The 21,290-nt window shown below is 38.1% G+C and overlaps 1 protein-coding gene across 4 annotated transcripts in view; it reads right to left on the reverse strand.

The window, feature by feature from the left end:
* mybphb (myosin binding protein Hb) overlaps positions 1-14,983 on the reverse strand; it is a 30,418-nt gene extending 15,435 nt beyond the window's left edge. For all 4 annotated transcript variants that reach the window (XR_015850786.1, XM_088338979.1, XM_088338976.1 and 1 more), the window contains exons 1-4: positions 14,674-14,983; positions 5,426-5,494; positions 5,222-5,356; positions 2,680-2,847 (exon numbers count right to left, since the gene is read on the reverse strand). Coding sequence is in view for 3 of the 4 variants with exons in the window: in XM_088338979.1 (XP_088195105.1) it covers positions 2,680-2,847; positions 5,222-5,356; positions 5,426-5,494; positions 14,674-14,938 (637 nt within the window). In the remaining variant the exon portion in view is untranslated. The remainder of the gene's footprint in view (positions 1-2,679; positions 2,848-5,221; positions 5,357-5,425; positions 5,495-14,673) is intronic.
* Positions 14,984-21,290: the final 6,307 nt, after the last annotated feature.

Raw genomic sequence — 21,290 nt, forward strand, 5'->3', positions numbered from 1 at the left:
GTGTCACAGCATTTGTCGGGAACTGTATATAGCGCGTGGGGGAGGTTGCAGCATTCATTGGAAGCCACCAAACATCTCCATAAAGCCAAGCAGGGCTGGGTAGGGTTACTTTAGCTTGATTACTTTCAATTACCGTGTTTTCCGCACTGTAAGGCGCACCGGGTTATAGGGCGCACCCCCAAAAAATAGTTTTTGGTCCTATATTTTCCATACATAAGGCGCACCGGATTATAAGGCGCTACAATGGGAACATCGACATAACAGTCTGATAGTTCAGTCAAACTTATTAACCCCTTAACGTTCCGAAAGCTTGAAAGGAAGCAAATACGTGTCTCAGACATGTATGGAAACAGTGTCTGTACAATGTCACCAATCACTCAAATGCATCGTTCCAAATATAATTCGGAAGGTTAAAGTCTTGGGATTCAAGAAATGCCAAACATTTCTTAGTTTCCATTTTATTTTTGCTGGCAACTGTGTGGACAGATAGTAAGAATTGTATTGTGCAGGGAAACGGGGTTCTTTACTGTGCATATGACAATAAACACTTTGAATTGAATTTAGTTTAAAAATAGACTCATCACAGAAACATCCAGATCGTTCTAAAACAAGATACCGGGAATATATAAAGCCGCATAGCTCACCTAAGTTCTCTTGCAGCCATCACGTTCAATAATGATACGTAACCATGGTATTATTACAACCGTGAGTGTAGTAAATCCAGGAGAGTAAAATATTTACAAATACACAATAGTAAAAAATGTTTTATCTATGCCGTAGCGCAACCCAACGTGTGATTCCCATTCATCTTTTTCGGCCAATTGCAGGCTTTGTTTCGCCACTTTAGCCTATGCGAGCCTGTAAATGATAAAAAGGATCCGCCCCTTTTACCTCCGAATAACTTTAGCCAATAGTGACTGATTCAAATGATGATTGACACATTGGTTAGGAAATGAAACGCCGGTATATAAATCCCAGCATACACCGCGGACTACTTCGCCTTCGGGGGAAAATCTAGTCGGCGGCTGCTTGCCTTAGTTGCAAGACTTTGCGACTTAATATTGATCCATATATAAGGCGCACTGTATTATAAAGCGCATGGTCAGCTTTTGAAAAAAATAAAGGCTTTTAGGTGCGCCTTATAGTGCGGAAAATACGGCAAGTCTGCACAAAATTTAGTAATTGTATTCATATTTAGTTTCTTTTGTCTTTTATTAGCATATTTGGTATTGGAGTAATCCAAAAGTAATCAAGTTAAAGTAACCCTACCCAACCCTGAAGCCAAGTTAGTTGCTCACTTGTAGATTCAAACGAGCATGGCCGATGCGCAAAGCAGCGGAAACGCAAGTCATTCTGAGTCACATTATCGTGTCACTTATAGCGGATTAGCTCAGCAAAATTACTGTGTAACAGATTTGACTCTATCCAAAATAAACAGCATGGCTGAGATTTCAAGTGTCACCTGAGAATAGTCAACCCTGTGACTGTGCTCCGGCAGGAATTTCAAGCTCAACACTACCAGGGCCTTGCACCTGCTCGCCCCCAGCTCACTCGACACAATCCATCCCCATTGGGTTACGCTTTGGGGGAACTGTGTTAATGAGTGCCGACATCTCAGCTATTTTTTCCGCGGCTTTGCGAGCGTTTTAAGTAAAGTATTCGTAAATGCTTAAGATTATTCCCGCTCCTGTCCAAACGTTAACCGCAATTGTATTGTTAGTCGGCTCGTCACAGATCATGTCTCAATTTGTAGCCCAAAAATCCATTTGTAGCCAGAAAGTTTTATTCTTTTTTTTTGTGGCCATGAAACTGCTGTATTTTCAAGAATGAATGTGAAGACAATGCAGATGTAAATTTCATATACACAAACACACAAACATTGCTCTTTAAAGCAGTGTTTCCCAACTTTTTTCACTATTTTTAAGTTAAAGAATTTTAAGGCACAACTACCATCGAAAATGCATAAAAATGTATTCATAACCCCCTTTTCTTTTTTTTTCGAAGTATAGCTTAAACTATCATGAAGTCTAAATTGACTGTATAATCGTTCTTATTATTTGTGGTAAACGTTGCTCAGGAGATATTCAGGGTTGGGTAGGGTTACTTTAACTTGATTACTTTCAATTACTTTTGGATTACTCCAATACCAAATATGCTAATAAGAGACAAACAAACTAAATATGAATAAAATGATGACTCACAACACGTGGTAAGCTTTCTCTCCTGGCTTTGATCTCTTTGATCTCCGGCAAAACTAACAGAAAATGCGACAGAAACAAAATGAAAATAAATCCAAACAGCTTGCCAACATCATTTTTGCCGTTCCATGTATTCCGTTACTCCCCAAGCCTGCACAAAATTTAGTAATTGTATTCATATTTAGTTTATTTTGTCTTTTATTAGCATATTTGGTATTGGAGTAATCCAAAAGTAACTGAAAGTAATCAAGTTAAAGTAACCCTACCCAACCCTGTAAACCATTGCAGCCTTGTTCTGTACTCACAAGCCCAGAATATTCAGTTTGATTATTTTCTTAAATGCGTTTTTTATTTCAACAAAAATCCTTAACTGAACTTCTCAACTCCAGCACTTGTTTTTACCATTCTTGTCTAGCGAACCCGATGTTGACTCGATCACGTTGAAATAAAAAAAGTCTGAAGTGTGGAGATCATGTCTTACCGGCAACCTCCTTTACCACAACAGCCTCTGGGAGGGCGACTGGCGGACTTCGGCCTCCAGCGTTTAGAGCAACTACACGGATCTTCAGCCGTTCTCCAGTTGTCAGGTTTTTGATGACGCAACGGGTGGACTTCTGCAGCTCTTCGTTCACTGCTTTCCATTCATCAGCTGGAAAGACAAGTTTTAGGTTCAGAATAGAGTTTGGTCCAAGGCAATGTTCCCTCTAATTTTCCATGGGTCTGAGCGTTTACAACGCTTGAAACAACAGTGAGCAACAGCAATCCCAAGTGTGGCAGGATAATTAATTATCAAACATGTCCAAAACTTGACATCACGATACATTTTGCTGAGTTTCCGGCAATGCAAAATGATTTTTCTCTTTTGAATGAATTGACTCATGTACTATTGCAAAGGTTGTACGGCCTACAAACGTCATTTGTTCTTACAATTCTTTCACAAGATATCCATTTCTTTTTATTTCCTGACATATTTTGTCACATAATATTAACATTTTTGGGGGCTTATTTCGTCGGTTGTAAGATACAGAACTGTACTTAATCAGATTTTTTAGTGGAAGTACAATGTTGGCAACAAGATTCATTTGATATAATTGGAAATTATTTGAATGCAACACAAACTTTTTCTTCTTTTTTTTTTTTTTCTATTTTTTTGTTACTTTTTTTTTCTCTATTTACTTTTTTTCCTAGATTTCTTTCTTTTCTTTTTTTTCTGGCTTTTTTTCTAAATGATTCCTTCTTTTTTTCTCTTCCTTTTTTTCTTTTTTTCTCAGCTTTACACAACTTTTTCATTTTGGTATTTTTTTCTTTTTTGTTCTATTCCCCCTTCCTTTAAGTCATGTTTTGCATAATTTTACATAATATTTGGTCATGTTGGGATAAAAGATGCAACACAACCTGAAGAGCCGATTAGGACCCGAAAGAGCCGGTTCATTTTAGTGAGCCGAGCCGAAGAAGCCAGTTCTCTACTAACTTGACTCAACTTCGTTCTCCTTCGACTCGACTTCAAAATACCGCATTTAGGACACAACGTCAGGGGAACCCTTGTTTTTTACCTTCATGCACTGTAACTTTGACTTAAATCGCTTCTTAATTAGTAATTTTGAGCCCTCATTTTTGTGCGCTGGCTAGATATTCTTGTGCGCTGAGAATGTGCGAGCAGTGCGCAATTGCGCACGCACGCAGCTTAGAGGGAACACTGGTCCAAAGGTATGACAGCAATTTGAGTCTTTTGTCCTCATTTACATAAATACAATAATTTCCAGACTATAATCTTCCTTGACTATAAGCCACACCTAATTTATTTTTAAGGGAAAAACATTTTGCACATACATAATCTGCACCTTACTATAAATCTTATGCGCCTATGTGCACAGTTGAAACACCTTAGCCATCTTCTCTTTGAGCGTTTAAGGAGCCTTCAAGAATGTGTTCTAGTTTGGGTCACCTGCTTTTGTTACCCCTGAAAGCTTTATTTAACTTTTTATTTAACTTTTGACATTGTTCCAGTTCTTCCCGCTGATGTTTCCAGTATTTTTACCCTAAAATGCTTCTGTATTTGAAAGGAAAAAATTGTACTTAGAGTTAAACCCGAACACATCTAAATCTTCTTAGCTACTCTAGCATCAGTCAGGAGCAGGGTTGGGTAGGGGTACTTGATTGGATTACTTCAATACCAAATATGCTAATAAAAGACAAAATGAATAGAGAACAAAAAGAAAAAGTAACAGCTAGGAAAAATGAACAAAATGAGATTTTTTAAAGGAATTTTAAAACATTGAAAAAAAAAACGGGGAAAAATAAGTAAAAGTTGCTGATGCATTAAAATAATTTCCAATTTTACCATGTCAATCTTGTTGCCAACATTGGACTTCCACTAAAAAATGTGATTAAATACAGTTGTGTATCGTGCAACCGACTCAATAATCCCCCCAAAATGTTAGTATTATGCGACAAAAGATACCAGGAAAAAAAAGAAATGGAAATCTTGTGAAAGAATTGTTGTAAAAACAAATTAGGCTGCACAACCTTTGCAATAACACATAAATCAATTCATTCAAAAGTGAATTTTTTTTTTGCATTGAAACTCAGTAAAATGTAACGTGATGTCAAGTTTTGGACATGTTTGATAATAACTTAGTTGCCACACTTGGGATTGCCGTTGCTCACTGTTGTTTCAAGCGTTGCTCACCGACTTTGTGTGAACGCTCAGACCCGTGGAAAATTACAGGCAACATTGCCTATGACACAATTAAAGGGAAAAAAAAGCACATTTCTGAAAATAATCACGAAAAACACTATTCAACTACTCATATAGATGTTAAAACAGAATAAAACAACTCTAACCCTATGAAATATGACTTATTTCTATCTTTTTAATTATTTTTTTAAAGCACAAACCTGTGCGTTGCGCACAAAGACAAAAACAGCTTCCACCACTGAAACGTTCCTGCTAATTGAAGGGTCAACTGAGCTAGCGAACGGTGTATAAATATAACCGGGTGACCTCATAGGGATGGACTCACTTCCGTCCTGACACACCTCCACGGTGTATCCGTCCAGACCGGACGGGCCCACAACCTCGGGCTGACTCCAGATGATTGTCACCGAAGTGTCATTCTTATCCTCTACGAACAGATCCACAGGGGCGCTGGTTGGCTCTACACAGAATAAAAGTCGGGTTAAGGACATTTTTGGAAGAAAATCTTGGCTTTGTGATGCAGACTCACCTTTGGGTGGAGGTGGCGGTGGAGTGGGCGCTTTTGGCTCTTCAGGCTCGGCTGCTTCACTGGCTTCAGCTAAATATTTAGGCAGGGTTGTGAGCAGCAGCAAGAACAAACGGAAACAATATAATGCATACACAGGGTTGGGTAGGGTTACTTTAACTTGATTTCTTTCAATTACTTTTGAATTACTCCAATACCAAATATGCTAATAAAAGACAAAAGAAACTAAATATGAATAAAGTGACTAAATTTTGTGCAGACTTGGGGAGTAACGGAATACATGGAACGGCAAAAATGATGTTGGCAAGCTGTTTGGATTTATTTTCATTTTGTTCCTGTCGCATTTTATGTTAGTTTTGCCGGAGACCAAAGCCAGGAGAGAAAGCTTACCACGTGTTGTGAGTCATCATTTGATCCATATTTAGTTTCTTTTGTCTTTTATTAGCATATTTGATATTGGAGTAATCCAAAAGTAATTGAAAGTAATCCAGTTAAAGTAACTCTACCCAACCCTGGTCAGGAGATATTGTCTATCCGACAACACGTGTTTAGAATTTATTGTGATGTGTGGGTTTTGTGTTTTATTGCCTATTTTTGCTGATAATAATGAGTCCCAAGAAAATTATTGATAAGGGGAAGTCAAGTCATGTTTATTTGTATAGCTCTTAATCAGAAGGAGCCTAAAAGGGCTGAACAGACCACAGATTATTGCAAACTACAGACTGGTGTTACACCATCCCCTGATCTAAAAGATACACGAGGGCAAGGAAAAACTCAAAAACCTCCATAAAAAGGAAAAAGAGGGAACGATTATGTTGAAAAAGTAAATTATTGCGATATATGAGAATGGTGTTCGAGCGTCTGCCATCTGACTGTGTCATGTCCTGCACGGTTGTCATGGCGCCCAGCTGGCCCCGCCCCTTGACAGCAGCTGACCTGCATTTCCTGATTACTCCTATGGGCACTTAAGCGCGCCTTTTGGAACTGCCCTTTGCCAGATCGTTGTTTACCCTTGTTGAAAACCTGTTCATGACTGTTTGATATCTGTTTATTCTTGTTGTGCTTGTTGGACTTTGTTGCACTTCGGTGTAACATTCTGAGAGATTCCTGAAAGTTCGGTTTAATCCCGTTAAATGCCTAGTCTGTAGCTTTTTCTGCATTTGAGCCTGCTTTGTTTGGTCTTTGGTCCGTTTGTGTGTTGGACAACTTTTCTGGTAAACAAATATTTCGTATTCAAACAAGTCTGTGTTCGAACATTGATCCTTAAGGCAGTGTTTTTCAACCAGTGTGCTGGGGCACACTCGTGTGCCGTGAGACCTTGTCGAGTGTGCCGCTGGAATTTGCCCAATATTATCTTTCCAAAAATCAGGCCATTATTCAGTATTTTTGCTATATTCAGATGAGGAACTGTAATAGTCATCGATATCAGTAGGTGGCAGTAGATTTTTATATACTTTTTATATACTAATTATCTGCTAATGAGATAGATAGATAGATAGATAGATAGATAGATAGATAGATAGATAGATAGATAGATAGATAGATAGATAGATAGATAGATAGATAGATAGATAGATAGATAGATAGATAGATAGATAGATAGATAGATAGATAGATAGATAGATAGATAGATAGATAGATAGATAGATAGATAGATAGATAGATACTTTATTCATCCCCGTAGGGAAATTCACACTTCCAGCAGTCTACTCTGTTGTTTATTAACAGATGAACATGATGCCCTAGGGGTGCTTGTAGCGGAGTGGATGACGTCACACGCTAGTCCAAAAGTTCGACATCCCTGCGGCAGATGAAAATCTTTTTCTTTGTGTCCAGGGATACACCACCTCGTGTTAGCGAGTCCGTCTCCTCTCCGATTCCCGTAGGCTTTCGTGTCTCTGTATAGCGGCGCTGAAGCCGGATGGCTCCGGGTAGCTCCGGGTGGCTACACGTTAGCGTCCGGGGTGCTAAACGTGAGCCACGTTTCCGCAAAACACAGCAACTGCACTCCCTGTGCGCTTCAGTGTTTTCCACCAGCACTCGTTGGTCTTATTTGGTAGTGAGTTCACATTTACCATGATTACGGATGGTACCGAAGACTTATAACGCCGCTAGCCGCTTAGCTAGCTCCGGCTCTTCTTCCACCATAGGGCCCAGCACAGTACATTAATAATAACCATTTGTTTAACAAAAGCGGTTTAAGATTGCGCTGTAAAAAACAAAAACATACATAAAGCACATCATTCTTTTTTATTTTAAGTATTACATTCTTCTTTATATATACGAATTATCTGCTTATGAGGTAGTACAGTGAAATATTTGCCGTAAATTAATTTTCAAACTTTTTCCACGGACGGTGTGCTTCGGAACTTTTTTATAAATAAAAGTGTGACATGGTTCAAAAAAGGGTTGAAAAACACTGCCCTAAGGGATTATGGTTGAGTACTTGTACTTGATCTTAACCAACTAGTTCTAACTTGTTTTACTACCTCAATTGGAAAATAGAAAGGGTTGGGTAGGGTTACTTTAACTTGATTACTTTCAATTACTTTTGGATGACTCCAATACCAAATATGCTAATAAAAGACAAAAGAAACTAAATATGAATAAAATGATGACTCACAACACGTGTTAAGCTTTCTCTCCTGGCTTTGATCTCTGGCAAAACTACCATAAAATGCGACAGAAACAAAATGAAAATAAATCCAAACAGCTTGCCAACATCATTTTTGCCGTTCCATGTGCTCCGTTACTCCCCAAGCCTGCACGGAATTTAGTTATTTTATTCATATTTAGTTTATTTTGTCTTTTATTAGCATATTTGGTATTGGAGTAATCCAAAAGTAATTGAAAGTATGCCAGTTAAAGTAACCCTACCCAACGCTGAAAATAGATGACTAATACAATTTAAAAAGTGTTTCATAAAATTATGAATTTTATCTAATATGGAAACTTTTTCCTAAAGCTGTTATAAAAATAGTTCTAAAAATAAGAAAGGCAGTATCTAAAAATAAGCTCCCAGGTGAAACAAGATACTGTACATTTATATGAACATGTGGTTAATTTATTTTGTGACTTCTATTTTTTTACGGAATATTTCGATTTCTTTTTTTTTTAATCGTTTTTCACATTCTACTATGTACATATTTAATAGTGACATGAGAAAAATAATTCTTAACTAAAAAAAATATGAAAATGAAACAATATTTCTCATTTCATCTTTTCTTATAACATAAGAAGAAACCTTAATATAAGAAGGATTATATATATATATATATCTTGTTAACTTTAAGTACGCAAAAAACAACAAATGACATACATAATAAAATAAGAAGAAATACCTAAAACAAGCTATATTTTCTGCTTACGGGATAAAGTCATTAATACGTGTTAAAAAATACTTTGGTTTTGTACACAAATGATGGAGGTAACAAAATTCGGAATATTTTTCATTGATTTGTACGTTTCATTCTATTGTGGTGGGTTACAGCTATTAATAACCGTATGCGAAAAAATGTGTACGTCACTGGCAGACAGGTGTGGCTAAAGGGAAACTATGTATGCAGGACTGATCCTTCCATATGTAGAAATAAATGTATAAATATATAAATACTGTATTTAATTGCAATGTGAAAGAAAGGTTTTTTTTTTTTTGCTTAATAAACTATACTATGTGGTTAAAATTTGAGCATTTTCTTTGTAGGACTACAAGCAACTACCTGACCTTGGTTTCCTCTATTTCTTTTACAAGGTTACACTTTTGATTTGTCTTACACAAAATTGAGTCATTTTATTCGTATTTACCGTATTTTCCGCACTATAAGGCGCACCTAAAAGTCTTAATTTTCTTCAAAAGCCGACCATGCGCCTTATAACACAGTGCGCCTTATTTATGGCTCAATATTAAATCGCAAAGTCTTCAAACTAACTTGCGGCCGCCGACTAGATTTTCACCGGAACGCCAAGTAGTCCGCGGTGTATGCTGGGATTTATTTACCGGCGTTTAATCGGCTAACCAATGTGTCAATCATCATTTGAATCGATCACTATTGGCTAAAGTTATTCGGAGGTCAAGGGGCGGATCTTTTTTATTATTTACAGGCTGGCATTGGCTTGAACTGTAAAACAAAGCCTGCAATTGGCCGAAAAAGATGAGTCAATCATCAGTTGAATCGATCACTATTGGCTAAAGTTATTCGGAGGTCAAGGGGCGGATCCTTTTTATCATTTACAGGCTGGCATTGGCTGAAGCGGCAAAACAAAGCCTGCAATTGGCCGAAAAAGATGAATGCGTATAGCACGTGGTTTGACGGCATACAGAAAGCATTTTTTTACTATTCTGTATTTGTAAATATTTTATTCTCCTAGATTTACTAAACTCACGGATATAAGAGGACCATGGCTGCACATTATTATTGAACACAACGACTTCGGTGAGCTACTCTGGCTATATATTTTCCCAGTATCTTGTTTCAGACTGAACTCGATGTTTCTGTGATAAGCGGTGCAGATAATGGATGGAATGGAGTGTCTATTTTTAAATTAAACTCAATTCCAAGTGTTTATTGTCATATGCACAGTAAAGTTGCGAGCGAAAAAGAAAATAGAAACTAAGGAATGGTTGGCATTTCTTGAATCCCAAGACTTTAACCTTCCGAATGATATTTGAAACGATGCATTTGAGTGACATCGTACGGACACCGCATCCGCACGTGTCTACGACACGTATTTTCTTCTGTGCAAGCTTTCGGAATGTTAAGGGGGTAATAAGTTTGACTCATTCATCTGAGTGTTTTGTCGTAGTTCCCATTGTAGCGCCTTATAATCCGGTGCGCCTTATCTATGGAAGATATAGGACCAAAAACTATTTTTGGGGGGTGCGCCCTATAACCCGGTGCGCCCTATAGTGCGGAAAACACGGTAGTTTCTTTTGTCTTGTATTAGCATATTTGATGTTGGAGTAATCCAAAAGTCATTGAAAATAATCAAGTTACATTACTGTAATATGATGGTACTTGGATTACGTTACTGACTACATTTTTCAACAGGTAACTAGTGACTGTATCGGAATACATTTTTAAAGTAACCCTCCCAACGCTGTAAATACATACATGGGATATAAATATATGAGAACATAAATATATCACGCAATAAATAAATATATGACATGAATGCAATGTATTCGTTTTATTCATGCATTCTGCATTTTATTTCATTATTTAGTATTCTGTTGTGTATATTCTGTGTAATGTATTTTGTCGTATATTTTTATTATAAATTTTTTGTGTGTATTTTTTCACAACAATATTGTTTTCATTTAACATTTCAAATATAAAACAAAATACCTGACAAAATACATAACGCATAACCCGAACTACTAAACTACATTTCTGACCAAGTTTAACTACCCTTTATATTCATTAGCTCACTTAAGATTATTAAAATGTCACTCAATTCGAAATGTTTGGAATAATGTTTTCTCAAAAAATGTGTACTTAGAATCTCATTTAATCCGTGGATGTCATGTCCTGCACGGTTGTCATGGCGCCCAGCTGGCCCCGCCCCTTGACACCGGCTGACCTGCATTTCCCGATTACTTCTATGGGTACTTAAACGCACCTTTTGGAACTGCCCTTTGCCAGTTCGTTGTTTACCCTTGTCGAAAACCTGTTCATCCCTGTTTGATACCTGTTTATTCTTGTGGTGCTTGTTGGACTTTGTTGCACTTCGGTGTAACATTCTGAGAGATTCCTGAAAGTTCTGTTTAATCCCGTTAAATGCCTCGTCTATAGTTTTGCCTGCATTTGAGCCTGCTTTGTTTTGTTTTTGGTCCGTTCGTGTGTTGGACAACTTTTCTTTCTCAATTAAAGTGACAGATCGTCTACGCAAATGAGGTCCAACTTCCTGCTTCCCGACCCGTTTCTTGACCACAGAAAGGATTACAATCAGTGTTTTGAGTAACGTGTTACAAAGAAATGCGTTCCAGGAACTTTTACTTCACTCAGTAACTAATAATTGTACGTGCCGTTAATACAGTTTTATATTTGATAGTTTGATAGTTCCTCCTTCGCTCACAAAGTAGTATAAAGCCCTCAACACAACGCTGAATACAAGTACTGAATAGGGTGGGCATAATCATAAACAGAGTTGGGTAGGGTTACTTTAACTGGATTACTTTGGTTTTGGTGTGCAATTTATTTTCAACATTGATTACAAATTGCACTGTTAAAGGCTAAATATTGTAGCATTTCTAAAATATTATTTTCAATGCTTGGCAGCTATCTTTTACAGTTTACAGTCTGTGCCATCACCGCAGAGCGTGCGCCAAATGACCAGGCGATCTCCCATCCAAGTATCAACAAGGCCTCTGCTTAGCTTACAAAGATCGGGTGTTCTCAGAGTGGCTGTTAACGGGTCCATAGTTCTTCAGTCTGTCATCATGCATGTACTTCATCATCAGGGTTGGGTAGGGTTACTTTAACCAGATTACTTTCAATTACTTTTGGATTACTCCAATCCCAAATATGCTAATAAAAGACAAAAGAAACTAAATATGAATAAAATGATGACTCGCAACACGTGGTAAGCTTTCTCTCCTGGCTTTGATCTCTTTGATCTCCGGCAAAACTAACATGAAATGTGACAGAAACAAAATGAAAATAAATCCGAACAGCTTGCCAACATCATTTTTGCCGTTCCATGTGTTCCGTTACTCCCCAAGCCTGCACAAAATTTAGTTATTTTATTCATATTTAGTTTCTTTTGTCTTTTATTAGCATATTTGGAATTGGAGTAATCCAAAAGTAATTGAAAGTAATCCAGTTAAAGTATTTTTACCCAACCCTGCGTATATACAACTATAAACTAAAATGTAGAAATCGGGAGGTTGATTCATTTGTGCATATTCGGTTGTGTGTCGGTGGGTGAGTGGTTATCACGTCCGTGGCACCGTTCTAAGGTCATGGGATCCAATCCAGCCACTGACCTTCCTATGCAGAGTTTGTATGTTCTCCCCGTGCTTGTGTGGGTTCCTCCAGGCACTCCGATCACCTCCCACATTCCAAAAACATGGATGTCAGGTTTATTGGCCGGTCCACAATTGTCCCTAGGCTTGAATGTGAGTGAGTTGTCTGTCTCTGTGTGCCCTGCGACTGGCTGGCAACCAGTTCAGGGTGTCCCCTGCCTACTGCCTGAACACAGCTGTGTTGGGCTCCACTAGCCCCGCGACCCTAATGAGGATAAGCAGCGCAGAAAATGAATGAATGAATGAATGAATGGTTGTGTGCAGGGTTGAGTAGGGTTATCTAAACTTGATTACTTTCAATTACTTTTGGATTACTCCAATACCAAATATGCTAATAGAAGACAAAAGAAACTAAATATGAATAAAATGATGACTCACAACACGTGGTAAGCTTTCTCTCCTGGCTTTGATCTCTTTGATCTCCGGCAAAACGAACATAAAATGCGACCGAAACAAAATGAACAGCTTGCCAACATCATTTTTGCCGTTCCATGTGTTCCGTTACTCCCCAAGCCTGCACAAAATTTAGTTATTTTATTCATATTTAGTTTCTTTTGTCTTTTATTAGCCTATTTGGTATTGGAGTAATCCAAAAGTAATTGAAAGTAATCAACTTAAAGTAACCCTACCCAACCCTGGTTGTGTGTCAACAGTAAACAGCGTTTGGAGAGGTAGCGTGGCTTACAGATTTATAAAACAATGAAAATCAACGGGGGAAACATGATTACATTTGCAGTAAAATAGTGTTTCATTTTGGTCTTTTTATCTGTAAATTGTTTTTGTTCAACAGCATCGGTGGAGAGAAATAAAATGGACATTTTTGAGTGGTTGGAGTAAAAAGACAAAATTGCTATGGAGTATCTCTGCCGTGTTAGTTTGCAAGCTCTCAAGATAGCACATGCCAAGAAATATGCAGAGCTAACCACTCCCACAGGTCATTATACACGTTTTCTATTTTGTTCATTATGTGACTATTTAGCAGTTTTAGGGGGTTCAATTTGAGTTTATACGGCAATTTGTAGCTAGATTGTTACTTTGAGAGTAACATTACTTTCAGGTGTCAGTAAACTCAGAGGTAACACATTTACTTTTTAAGTAAAGTAACTAGTAACTGTAATTGATTACTTTCCTCAGTAGTGTGCCCAATGCTGTTTAGATTTTTTTCACCTAGTCTCAATACTTCCCCTTCATTTGATATCTAACTTTATATTCCTTTGTATTCTTAAAATCTCACTTCACTTGATTGAAGGGATTTAAAACACTGTTTCCTCAAAGAATTGTTACTTTTATTTTGGAATATATTTACATACCACGTAAGTACCAGGGTTGGGTAGGGTTACTTTAACTTGATTACTTTCAATTACTTTTGGATTACTACAAGACAAAAAAGGCTAATCGTACGAAAAAAAAGACAAAAGAAACTAAATATGAATAAAATGATGACTCACAACACGTGGTAAGCTTTCTCCCCTGGCTTTGATCTTTTTGATCTCCGGCAAAACTAACATGAAATGTGACAGAAACAAAATGAAAATAAATCCAAACAGCTTGCCAACATCATTTTTGCAGTTCCATGTGTTCCGTTACTCCCCAAGCTTGCACAAAATTTAGTCATTTTATTCATATTTAGAGGCAGCACGGCGGCGCAGTGGTTAGCGCATGTGCGGCACATTTCATGTCTTGGGAACCTCCTGCGTGGGTTCAAATCCAGCTCCAGACTTCCTGTGCGGAGTTTGTATGTTCTCCCCGTGCTTGCGTGGGTTTCCTCCGGGCACTCCGGTTTCCTCCCTCATTCCAAAGACGTGCATTTCAGGTGAATTGGCCGGTCCAAATTGTCCCTAGGTGTGAATGAGCGAGTGAGTTGTCTGTCCCCGTGTGCCCTGCGATTGGCTGCCAACCAGTTCAGGGTGTCCCCTGCCCACTGCCCGATGATTGCTGGGATGGGCTCCAGCACCCCCCGCGACCCTACTAGCAGTGTAGCTAATGAGATGAGATGAGATTCATATTTAGTTTTTTTTGTCTATTATTAGCATATTTGGGATTGGAGTAATCCAAAAGTAATTGAAAGTAATCAAGTTAAAGTAACCCTACCCAATCCTGGTAAGTACATATAAAAAAATCGAATCAATCCAGGGAAACTAGCATTTTTTCGAATAACGAGTGTACAATCAAATACATTGTCTTTTCAAGACACTAACATTCGAATCAAAGGGAAACTAGTTCTTACTGTCTATAGGTGGGGCATCCTCCCCTTCAGCAGGAGGGGCCACGGGGCCCTCGCCCTCCAACGCAGGAGCGGCAGCCTCGACAGGTGGCGCTCCCTCAGCGGGTGCAGCCTCCACCGGAACCTCAGATGCGGGGGCCTCCACGACAGGGGGAGGTTCAGGGGCCGTCTCGGGAGCTGGAGCTGGATCTGGTTTAGGTGCAGGCTCCGGTGCCTTTTCCACTTTTTTTCCGGGTTTCTTCTTGATGGGAGCGGGCTTGGCCGGCATGATGGCAGGTAATTCCCGAGAGGCTCACTAACACAGAAAAAAAGTCCTGCCAGTATCCAATACCGACGTCTGCAGAGGAAAGAAGCATTATATAGACACCAGAAGAGAGGCCCAGCCCCCTTGGGAAGGGGCGGAACTGACTCCTCAGCACAACTAGACGTAATGTCTTTTTACAATGGGTTTAATAGCAAAGATGGCTGTTAAAAATATTGTTAAAAAAATAAATTTGTGAACCAGTTATATTTCACAACAATTAAAAATAAGGCAACATTTTTTTCATGTCACATAAAACATAATTATTTAACAAGTATCGTAAATTCCGGACTATAAACCGCTTCCTTTTTCCCAAACGTTCAACCCTGCGGCTTATTCAGTGATGTGGCCAATTTATGGCGCTCGAGTACAAAAGGTAAGATTTAGACCGGTGGAATATATGCGCCGAGGAAGACTGCAACTTCTTGGCTTGTGCAAAAATTAAATTAGCGTAAACATACCCTCATCATGCAAAATGCAAAAAGAAAGGCACATGACGCAGCTTTCAAGCTAAAAGCAATCGAGCAGTCCGATAAAGAAAGAAACAGCTACTGCACGTGAACTTGACGTAAACGAATCGATGGTGAGACTTTGATGGCTTCAGTTCTAAGGAGGAAGATGAGGACGGTTTACCGTGATTTTTACAAGTACGGTATGTATTTTTACCAGACCCGTTTACTGTGTTGCGAGCGTGTTGCTAGCGTGTTGACAGTGCAATTTTTAATCAATGTTGAAAATAAATTGCACACCAAACCTGATGTTACTACAAGTGTCCAAGATGGCACTAATGCACCATGTATAACCAAGGAACAATCATTTTTGCCAATACAAAAAGGAACTGCATGATCTTTTCTTTTTTAATTGAAAATGTCATAGTTTTCATGTAAAACGCATATTCTGCAATTTGGTATGAGCTGGTTTAGTAAATGACAGAAGATTCACAGTATTTGGTAGCACTGGTGAAGTGAGATATATTTTATTTCATTGATGTTTTTCAATTTTAAGAACATAACACTACCCTAAACAGTGTTCTGGTTTGCCCGCGTCCCTGCGTCCTAGACGCATGATTTTTGCTGGGGACGCATAGTCTCAAATCAACGTGCGTTCCCGGGACGCAACCCTTTTGATGCAAAATTGTCATTATTAACCGATTACTTTTTTTTAAACAAAGATTTACCGCACTCCAAACTTTTCGTCAGGCAGATCCGCCATTGTTGTTTTGGTCTCGCGGTTCGAGTCTTTGTCTGCACGCCGATCTCGGCAAACAAGATCTCATTGCTTCGAGAATACGTCATTGCTGTGGTGGTTGTTGTCGAGGGAAGGTGAAAATCAACACAAAATTGGTAATTTCAGTGTCAGTAATAAGTCGAAACGTAATGCAGAAAGTGATAACAACGGCAATAATTCCGGCACGAAAAAACGGCGGAGATATTCTACGGAAGATCGTGGAGACTAGGAAAACACGTGTGCTGAAGCGGACAACTCGACGAAAGAAAATAAACAAAAGAATACTCCTAGCAAGAAAAGGACTTTTCTGCCAAAATGGACTAAATTATAATCCTGGTTACGCTATGAGGAGAATGATAATGGATTGGACCTTGAGAAGGCATTACAACTGTGGCTGGACAGCAAACCACGAAGAATATATGAACTGAAAATTCTGAAGTGATAACTGCTTTGTATATTACCAATTAACTGTGATGATTAAAACTGAATGAAAATATAGATTAATATAATCATTTCAGCAATATTATTTTGTATAATGTACAATATTGTTGTGAACTGAAACATGTTGAAGTGATAACTGATTTGTATTACCAATAAACTGTGCTGATTAAAACTGAATGAATATAAAGATTTATATCAGATATTTGTCGCCGATTTACAATTTCAACCGCGATAACACTAAATTTTGGGGACCCATAGATCTCTGTTGGGACCCATAGATTTTTGAGCATGCCAGTCCCCAGGACCCATCACTTTTCACAGGTAAAATGAACACTGCCTAAATAAATGTGAGTCATAAGTCCAAAATGCTACCTTCAATTCATTGCTACCGTGCAGGATTTTCCTTTTCAGGGTTCAATAAAGTGACAAGAAACAAGTGATGAAATATAACATGTACTTTATTGATTTGATCAAACATTGCTAGTATGCCAAGATGGTGGATGAACAGTATGGAGCCCGCCTTGCGCTTTTCGTGAAACCCTTTTTTGTCGCAACCCGTTCGTTGGCCGTGCATCCAGAATGCTGCCGTATTTACAATCTTTACAACCACATTTCGTACAAAATAGACAACATAACCTTTATAAAGAATTCTTAGAAAAGAAGAGAACATAGAAAATATCGGAGTAGTAAAAAGAAAACAAAATACTAGCGAGTTTACATGCACATACAACAAATCAAATCCTTTTAAGAAATCTTTTTTTCCTCTCCGATATTTACTGCTCAGTCAATGTCGACTTTCAGAAAAAATATGACTGTTCAGTGACCTCTAATTTGAGTTTTTGGGTGCTTTTTCCAACATTTAGGAACTAAAAGTTCCATTGTAAATAAGGATCTTGACCAACTTGATTTACCCTGTTTCCAACACAACGCCCCTGACCGTACCATATTTTAAGGCTCACTGGGTTATCCCTTCTCTCCCGAATTAAGAACTCAAACGTCCGACATTGAAGAAAAGTTAGGCAGCATTTGCCGCTTAATCCGCATACAAAAGCTACGACACGTCGACAAGCACAACAGTCCGTGAGATGAAATGTTCCTGAAAATGGATTTGTTTTCTATTGTTTCATTTTCTTGTAACATGGCTATCCATGTCACAAATTTATAAAAACAGCTTTAAATTCCATTTTCTGGGAGAGGGTAGGGAAATTCATCTTGCTATTCTCTACTTTGACCAATTTTAGTCGGCGATTCACAACCAAAACGACCGTTTTAACCTTGTATACTTGAACATTCATTTACAATTTCAATCAACATCAAACGCTCATAGCGGCTTTACACATCATGAAAATTAAGCCTCATTTGAGCTTTTATTTTTTCTTAACAATCTCATAACCCTTGTACAGTGGAAACTCGGTTTTCGAACGCCTCTCAGTTCAGTCCGACCAAAAATTTTGAGAAATTTTTGCTTCGCTGTTCGGTCCAAAAATCGGAGTTCGAACGCCGGTAATGCGTGAGTGCGTATGCTAGGGTGCGATGCTGAGCGGCGTACGGGTGTAGATCGCTCTTTTGGTGACCAACTGTTATCGCGTGCGGACGTGCTTCGTTTTGCTTTCGCTTTTAATATAGGTGTACAAAGTGTATTAGTCCCTAATTATGCCTCCGAAGAAAGTCAGTGCAAGCAGCAAAGTTGCTACAGGTGAAAAAAGAAAAGTAGTGCGTACAACTATTGCATTTAAGAAAGAAATAATAGCAAAATATGAAGGAAGTGTGCGCGTCCACCTGCGCCTTCTGCTGACCACCACAAAGGTAAGAAATCCTATGCATAATTATTTTCTTTATCCTTTTTTTTTTATTTTTACACGTTCACGTTAGCGTAATCTTTCGTACGGAAGATTACGCTAACGCGAACGTACGATTAGCCTGGGTTAGCTTCATGTTTACGTTAAACATTCAAGGTAAACATTCAGGGTGTTGTAACGGAGCCCAACATTTAGGGTGTTGGGACGAAGCCCCCTTTCCAATGAACCGCTCACCACTTGTTGTGGAGACCCGGGTGCTAAATGACTTGTAAACCACCTGATTTTTTTTATTTTTACACGTCCATGCTAGCGTAATCTTACAATAACGCGGACGTACAATTAGCCTGGGTTAGCTTTATGTTTACATTAAACATTCAAGGGAAACATTCAGGGTGTTGGAACGGATTAAAACGATTTACATTATTTTTAATGGGAAAAATGATTTCGGTGATCGAACAAATCGGTTTTCGAACAGGGTTCTGGAACGGATTATGGTCGAGAGCCGAGGTTCCACTGTATTTCTACAATGCTTAGCATAATGACAGTCATTTACCATTTAAGGGACAATCTTTACTTTAACACACCTGAAAAATAAATACAAGAAGCACCTCAAATAGTGTTACAAATAAAATCATTTGCACTCTTAAGCCCAGCGCAAATACTGTAGCAAGAACATGGTCGTAAAAACGGAATGACAACCCACAATTCTTAAATCGATACAACACCAACAATCTGGTGTGTGGCATTGATTTTACACATCAATCAATGCATTTCTTGCATTTCTCTCTCTTTTTTTGTACTGATTCTGCTGTGAAAGATGCAATGTGATTGCAGGATGAAGCGAGTGCAGGTGGCTTAAAAGTACATTTCACCTGCTGTGTGTTGTATTATTAGCAAGCTAGTTTGGCTACATGTTTGATCGTTTCCTCTTCTTTTTTCATAAAATGTTGTCTCTATAATTAATATGTACTTACGCATGATTTGGAACAGTGACTTTACATATAAATTAATTTGGCTAAGGAGTATTAGGGCCACACAGAAACATGCAATCTTGGTGTCATGTGCAGTGTTCTCGTTTGCCCGCGTCCCTGCGTCCTAGACGCAGCATTTTTGTTGGGGACGCATCGTGTCAAATCAACGTGCGTCCCCAGGACGTATCGTTTTTGACACCAAATTGTCATTATTACCCGATTACTTTTTTTTTTTAACAAAGATTTACCGCACTACAAATTTTTCGTCAGGCAGATCCGCCATTGTTGTTTTGGTCTCGCGCCGATCTCGGCAAACGAGATCTCGTTGCTTCGAGATGACGTCATTGTTGTGGCGGTTGTGGTGGTAACAACGGCAATAATTCCTGCACAAAAAAACGGCGGAGACCGCGAAGGCAAGGAAAACAGGTGTTTTGAAGCAAACGATTCGACGAAAGAAACAAAAGAACACTAGCAAGAAAAGGATTTTTCTGCGAAAATGGACTAAATTATACTACTGGTTACGCTATGAGGAGGATGATAATGGATTGGACTTTGAGAAGGCAATTCCAACTATGCCGGGACAGCAAACCACGAAGAATATTTGAACTGAAAAATTTAAAGTGATAACTGCTTTGTATTACCAATTAACTGTGATGATTAAAACTGAATGAAAATATAGATTCATATAATTATCTCAGCAATATTATTTTGTATAATGTACAATATTGTTATGAACTGAAAAAGAGATAACTGATTTGTATTACCAACGAAGAATATATGAACTGAAAAATCTGAAGTGATAACTGCTTTGTATTACCAATTAACTGTGATAATTAAAACTGCATGAATATAAAGACAAATATTTCAGCATAATGTACAATATTGTTGTGAACTGAAAAATCTTGAAGTGATAACTGATTTGTATTACCAATAAACTGTGCTGATTAAAACTGAATGAATATAAAGATTTATATTATATATTTGTCGCCGATTTACAATTTCAACCGCGATAACACTAAATTTTGGGGACCCATAGATCTCTGTTGGGACCCATAGATTTTTGAGCATGCGAGTCCCCGGGACCCATCACTTTTCACAGGTTCCTGCCACAGTGTTTAATATGAATAAAATATGTAAGGGTTGGTCTTGATTCAATTTAGATTTGATCTTTGTTGTGCATTAAAGACCAGATGACCGTTTAGCTGTGTGATTGATGTACACAGTAGATGCTTCATTTTTCAGATTCATGCCAATGTTTTTTGTTTACCAACTAGAATGTAATTTGGGAGACAATTTTAAAAATATTTGATACAACCTAATTTACCAGTAATAATGGATAGCAGTATAAACATCTAATCTAAAAAATAACCATGTAAATAAGTACTTAAAATATGACAATTTAGCAATAATGTACAAATGTTCCTCCTCACAATGGTTATAAAAAGCCTGTTTTAACATATTCCTATAATTACCAATGGCATTGAAGTCCAAAGATATAGACACATTGGAATATTTAATTATTTTGAATTAATTAAAAATCATTGAATATCTTAAATGCAACACACCCAAAAGCTGGGGCTCTCCTTTGATCGACAGAATACTAAAAATGCTGTAGAAAATTTCATATGGAATGTGGTTATTTTGAGTACTCAAATATATTGAGTACCAATAAACACAAACAAGAATAAACACAAAAAGAAATGTACAGTACCTAATGTATAAAAACACAGAGTGCCACCTACTGCTAGTAAGGGCTTTAGTTATAAATATATTGTTTTTGCCTTGAATGGAAACTGTAATGTTTGACTACTAGATGTCACTGCAACCAAAAACGAGTGCTACTAAGCACAAGGAAGAAAATAAATTATCGAGACTCAAAGT

The sequence above is a fragment of the Urocampus carinirostris genome, chromosome 6 (assembly GCF_059441175.1).
Source record: "Urocampus carinirostris isolate Australia breed hairy pipefish chromosome 6, RoL_Ucar_1.0, whole genome shotgun sequence".
NCBI classification, from domain to species: Eukaryota; Metazoa; Chordata; class Actinopteri; order Syngnathiformes; family Syngnathidae; genus Urocampus; species Urocampus carinirostris.